Source organism: Crassostrea angulata, chromosome 5, assembly GCF_025612915.1.
Source record: "Crassostrea angulata isolate pt1a10 chromosome 5, ASM2561291v2, whole genome shotgun sequence".
Lineage (NCBI taxonomy): Eukaryota > Metazoa > Mollusca > Bivalvia > Ostreida > Ostreidae > Magallana > Magallana angulata.
In genome coordinates, this window is record NC_069115.1 from 38,643,241 (window position 1) to 38,649,774 (window position 6,534).

A 6,534-nucleotide genomic window follows, 5' to 3' on the forward strand; every position below is an offset into this window, starting at 1 on the left:
GACCACTATCCTGGGTTAATCGATATTAAAATGTTCAGAAAAGGAAAGAAAGACATTAGTGTTTTACAAATATAAGAGATCATGCGCAGATCCAGAAAATTTTCCCTGGGGCTGGGGGTTCCGAGGGATACATGTAATTGTGTTTGCCGGGGGTGGGGGTGGGGGTAGCGAGGCATATTTTTAGTAACTTTACCATGTGAATTTAAGAAATTTGAATTTTCAGAAGGGGGTCCAACCCCCCCCCCTTCCGGGACCCATTTCTAAATCCGCGCATGTAGCTATATACAATTACCAATTTCGTCCGAGAGAAAATAGATGTAAGTAACAATATGTCTATTCGGGTTTCAGGATGTTAGATAATTCTGATAGTATCACTTCGTCGCTACATGTACCATCGTTCTCTGGCCATCTGAAATGTTCAATACACCACCATATGTTTTTCATTTCGTCTGGGAGCCTTTCTAAAGGGACGCCATCTTTGATTAAAACGACGATGGATCTCTGACGTTGATTATGAAATGCGTGCGTTATGGCCATCTGCACAGCATATGAAAACCATCCTTTATCCATAAAACTTTCGCTGACCACAAACATCACTTTCCTGCTTTCGGTGACACAGCTGACTATTTCCTCAGACCTGGGTCTTCCTGGGATGGAGTCTTTATCTGTCAACCATGCCGTTACGCCAAGTCTTTCTAATTTTGGATACAATTCCCCAAGGATCCACGAGTAGTCCACTTCATCGTATGAAACGAAGACATCATACAAAAACACATCATCTTCGCTGATTCGTAGTGGCATACCTTTTAATCGATTTTTTACCCTGAGAATGACATATTCCAAATGAACTCGGTATTTTTTAATGGCACCTATTGTAATGAGAGCTATCACTGTGAACACCAGTAGTCCGAGCGAAAAAATAAGCCAGTCGGTTGCCTGGCAATTAAGCTCAAATTTCACCCAAACTTGGTCGTGAAACAATTGATTAATTGGATTTCTACTCTCCGCGCATAGAACTGTTGAGAGATCTAAAATTGAATTTTGGTGATCTTTCATCCATCTCAAAGACTGGATATTCACACATGAACAGGAAATCGGATTACCCTCTAAGAGAAATGATAGATTTTTTATTGAATTATATAGTCTTTTGTCCCTCTCAGAAAACTTCGATATTAAGTTGTACCGGATAGACAGCATCTGCACCTTTTCATGTTTTATCAAAACATCTGGAAGGGCAGTGAACATGTTACGGTCCAGTATAATTTCTAATAAAGATTCCCTCTGATCTCTTAAAAGAGAGCGTGGTAAACTTCTTAAACTGTTTTGAGAAAAATCGAGTGACACCAGGTGTCTGAGATTTTTAAAAAGATTTTCAGAGATGTGCCCTACACCGATATCTACCGCCTTCAATATCCGAAGATTTCTAACATTTTGGAATATATCAGGGTGAATATATTTAAATGTATTTTCAGATAAATTAAGAAAACTCAATGACGGAAGGTTAAATGTTCCTTTAAAGTTAAGAGGAAAATTTGTGTGTTGCAGATCCAACTTTTGCAATTTTTCACCTATTAATGATAAATTTGTTGTCCATCTTAGAGCATTGTGAACGTAATTTCCAGAACAGTCTAATACTTCTAAATTCTTTGGTAAAGTTATATTAACAGATAAGTAATCATTTCCTAGCACACGGTGTGAGCTATTTCCTAACATAAGGTTTTTATTGTTATTGCAGCACGCATTAATTTTTTTAAGTTTTGGCATTGAGAAAATTGCGGAAACTGTTGCAAAACTAACATATATCATGTTATTACTGTCAATATCTAAAGAATCTAAGCATTTCCATAGCGTTGTTCCGTGTAAATTTACTTTAAAATATCCAATATGACAGCTTCCCAAATTTAGCACCCTCACGCAGATATTGACAAGATACTTGGCGGATTTTTCGTTTAAAATGATGGGATCAGTTACAATAGCTTTCTTGTTTTGTCGCAAATCCAGTTTTTGTATAATTGTTTGATTCTGTAAACATTTTAAGGACTTAAGTGCTGCATACACATCGCAATCGCCACCGAAATAAATTTCGATTTCGTTATCTAGGTATGGAAAAGAGCAGAAAAGATCCTCTGGTACGTCACAATCGACAAAACTGCTAAAATTCATTGTTAGGTTGTGAATTGGAGAGTACCTAAGGCCCTGAAATGAAGCATTGGTTAATTTGAAAGCGTTGAGAACATGAAATTCTAATTGGGATAATTTTGTTAAATTTTCAAAGGGCTTTGTAAATGAAAAGTTATGGAAAATGTCAATTTTTAAATGTTCTAGTGAATGGATTCTGGAAAGTGATATGTCGGGATAGCCAGAATATTGGAAGTCATTCCCGTGGATTTGAAGAACCTGAAGTTTGTCAAGATTAGAAAATGCTTCGGAATCTATTTCTTTTCTTTCAAGATGTGCATAAGAAAGATCCAAACTGCATAAGCTCGTCAGTTTTTGGAAGGCCAGATATGCAATTTCTGTTATACTGTTGTATTTTAGGATGATTGCAGTGACCTTTGAGTAACGTGCAATATGTTGAAATATATCTTCTGTCAACGAGCTAATCTGGTTAAAGGACAAATCCAACGTGACGTTGTTATTTTCCAACTCGGGAGGTAGCTCTGTTGGTAATTTGGAGATGTTTAAGCCACTACAGTTCCACAGCAATCCTTTATTTCCACAATCATCAGCATAGTGGGAAATTGTACACATCTGTGTCATGACCACAACTATGCTATCTGAGAAAGCAAAAAAACTTTAACTTAATATATATGCAGCTATGGAAATATCTCTAAATACTAAAGGTGTTATTTCCTGCTGTGAATTTAAATCTTTTAAAATTCACTAGTAAAATACATTCTTATACACATATATTAAAATGAGGCCTTATATAGAGTGTTATACTCATCATATTTTATTATAATACATTTAAATCCAATGGTACGGTATTGTTCTATGTAGAGCACCTCAATATAATTACAAAATGTGTGAAAAAATCAACTTTCAAAAAAAATCACAAATTAAGTCAATCTTACGACAAAACTTAAAGGGGGAAACATCGCGATATAATGAAATGTCCATGTTGGTTGATTACACCAATTCATCATTACATTACATCAATACATTATATCAATACATTATTATATCATTACATTATTACAATACATTACATCAATAACAACTATCAATGTGCACTCTATCAACGTAACATCTTAATACACAATTAAATTATAATAAAAATGTAAATATAATTTTTAATCTCTAAATAAGCTTAAGTTGCGTACTTACTGATCAAAAGTATAGAAACCCATCGTTGTATGTTCCTCATAGTTTTCACAGGATGAATGACCATCTTTAAGTCCTCCTTAAAGATAGCTTAAAGGTGTTTAAAGGTAGCTTAAAGACGATCTTTAAGCCACCTTTAAGCTACCTTTAAGCTATAAGTATTGCTTAAAGGTGGCTTAAAGAATGCGTAAAGATGGCTTAAAGGCAGCTTAAAGACTATCTTTAAGCCACCTTTAAGCCACCTTTAAGGACAACTTATAGGTCCTTAATGTCCAAACTTCTTTAAGCCACCTTTAAGCCACCTTTAAGCTACCTTTAAGCCACCTTTAAGCCACCTTTAAGCCATTAAAAAAATTTAATTCAATATTGTGCTTGATTTCCAACAAAATGTATTAACTTTATGAAAGAAAAGGTATTAAAACGGTTTTTGTTCTAGAAAGAAAAATGAAAAATAAAACACAAAAAAAAACCGGCCACGTCGAGAATTGAACCCGGGACCCTTAGTTTACTAGCATCACCACACATCCTCTGCGCCACGGCAACTTACATATATCTGAGCGTTTTTATATCCTATATTTCAGTGGATATTGAATCACTGTATTGAATGTGTTTACTTGAAAATCTAGATTTTGACAAACCATTCAGTTTGTAACAATCAATTATATCTAATTTATAAATTACATGCATGCATGTATTTAGAATGAAATACGGAACTTGGTCTTCAGTGAACAAAAATATATTATACCTAAATGGAAACCGTTAGGTTCACTATAGTAGGCTTTCTTAGTTAATAAGTTTAAACCGAGTAGATATACGTTCATCTAATTTATAGCTATAAAAATGTAAGAAAGAAAATGAAATCATTTCTTTTATTAAATGCATTGATACTATTAGGGTATTTGTTCAATTTCCCGCAATTTCCCGGTTTTCATGATTGCGGCGCCGTTCCAATATGTTTAAATATTTACATGTAATTGTATGTACATGTACATGATTTTTAAACTATCAATTCTATAACAAACAAAATTACCAATTACCAGTGATGTATTTACTGCATGTGGCAATTGCAAATGACTTGTACATACAATTGTATGATGTGCCAGGCCGGGTATATTTGACATATTTACCCTTATACATATATTTAAATAATCAACCCCTATTTATGATCACCGGTACATTAATCAATTAGCCTCAAGATTTAATTCTTACATACATGTATCGTTAATTTGTAGACGTAACATCTTTGAAACCCAGAGCTAGGAAATAATACTTTGAAAATGAATTACAAAATAATGTAAATTAACTTTTATTCACTAGACTTATCGTATACTCGTACATACTAAGATTCAACGCCTTTAGAAACCCTGACGTGCACCTGGGCACACGACACACCTGTTGTGTATATCTTGTATATTCTGTGTTAGTTCCAGGGGTTTTCTTAAGTTGGACAAACAATAGACTTTAATTAGATATACACAAACATGCACCTGGGCACACGACACAACTGCTGTGTATATCTTGTATATTCTGTGTTAGTTCCAGGGGTTTTCTTAAGTTGGACAAACAATAGACTCTAATTAGATATACACAAACGAACAAAACTATGTCTAGACAAACAAAGCAGTAATATCCTGCCCGATATAACAAAGGCAGTTGAGAGTCTTTTCATCTTTAACATGTATCTAGCAGATCTAGAGTTAGAAATAATGAAAATTGAAAAAAATATACAAACCTTAAACCGATTAACAAATTAAATCATGCATTTTTGGTTCATTATCTTTATTTTGTTTAATAACCGGATGAACTTAGAGAGAGAGAGAGAGAGAGAGAGAGAGAGAGAGAGAGAGAGATTTTTTCACCGATTAATTTATAATAGGAATTAAGATACAGAGACTGCGCTCATACCTACAATAATTTTGAAACCCCCAAAAAATTATAAAGAATTTTATAACGGCAATCTGTGTCCATCAGAGCGGTGCTGATGATAGCGATCTGTGTTTAATGGAGCGACGATTAAAACCGCCTGGAACACCCCCCCCCCCCCCCTCCTTGGAAATTATATTATCACTCGGATGACCCCCTCCCATCTCTATGAAAGAGCTTTTGCATTTAAGATAATTATGTTTTTATTGTTCAGCTTGATCAATATTGACTTAAAGGCCACTTAAAGACAGTGTAAAGGCAGTGTAAAGAGAGCGTAAATGCCACTTAAAGATGCTTACAGGTGGCTTAAAGGTGGCTTAAAGGTAGCTTAAAGAAGTTTGGACATTAAGGACCTATAAGCACTTGCTTAAAGGTGACTTAAAGGCGGCTTAAAGGTCGTATAGCCTTTAAGCTCCTTTAAGTCACCTTTAAGCCACCTTTAAGGACTTGCTTAAAGATGGTTTTTCGCCCTGTGTTTAATTTGATAACTTCGAATTGTCTACAACATAATGTAACAAATTTTCTCAAACATCTAAACTGAATACACTGTATATAAGTTTTATTTATAAATTAATAATATTACACTACGACGACGTCATAAGTTTTCTGACATTTAAAGAATAAAGAAGGTGTTGCAAATCTGTGCTATTGTCCACTTAAGGCGTAGCAGATGAAATGCATGGAAAAATCAAAGTTACAGAATTCGATGTAAATATTTTTTTTACATGCAACGTAATATATAGAGCAGTATACAATTTTATCATGAAAAATTTGTACTTACTTTCATAAGACCTTGACATATTTTTTTAAATAGTTACACAGACAAATGTGGCAGATTTCAGGCTTTTTAAAAATGTAATTCTCATTATTGTGATAAACTGCCTCCTTTAAATAAAACTAATTTGAAGGCGATATTAAGAGTCAGAAAATTTCTTGAAAACTGTCATTTCCTATTTTGGTTCCAAAGGGGCATATCATTTGGCACATATTAAAAAAAAACTAACTTGGGGGGGGGGGGCAATAAAGTGCGCATGTAAAATTTCCTCAACCTAATTATAGCATATCTAGAGTAGTCTAGTTGTTACGTTAGAATAAATACTGACCGCTACTGAATTTTTTTATTGTGTTCGAATTCCGAAACGGCTGGAATTTTTTACGAATATATTTTTAAAATTGCATGAAAAGGTTAATAAATGTATATCGAAAATTTTGGAAATGTTTGAATAAAGTTATTTAAACGCTTGTCAATATACTATTTTGCATGTTTTCAACATTACTTTCTTGGGT

General features: G+C 34.0%; 1 protein-coding gene across 1 annotated transcript; it reads right to left on the reverse strand.

The window, feature by feature from the left end:
• Positions 1–333: 333 nt before the first annotated feature.
• LOC128182770 (toll-like receptor 2) lies at positions 334–3,367 on the reverse strand. The gene is made up of 2 exons (XM_052851520.1): positions 3,328–3,367; positions 334–2,777 (listed from the first exon to the last, which is right to left on the reverse strand). Exons 1-2 carry the CDS (start codon positions 3,365–3,367, stop codon positions 334–336), a joined length of 2,484 nt encoding a protein of 827 aa, XP_052707480.1.
• Between the last annotated feature and the right edge of the window lie 3,167 nt (positions 3,368–6,534).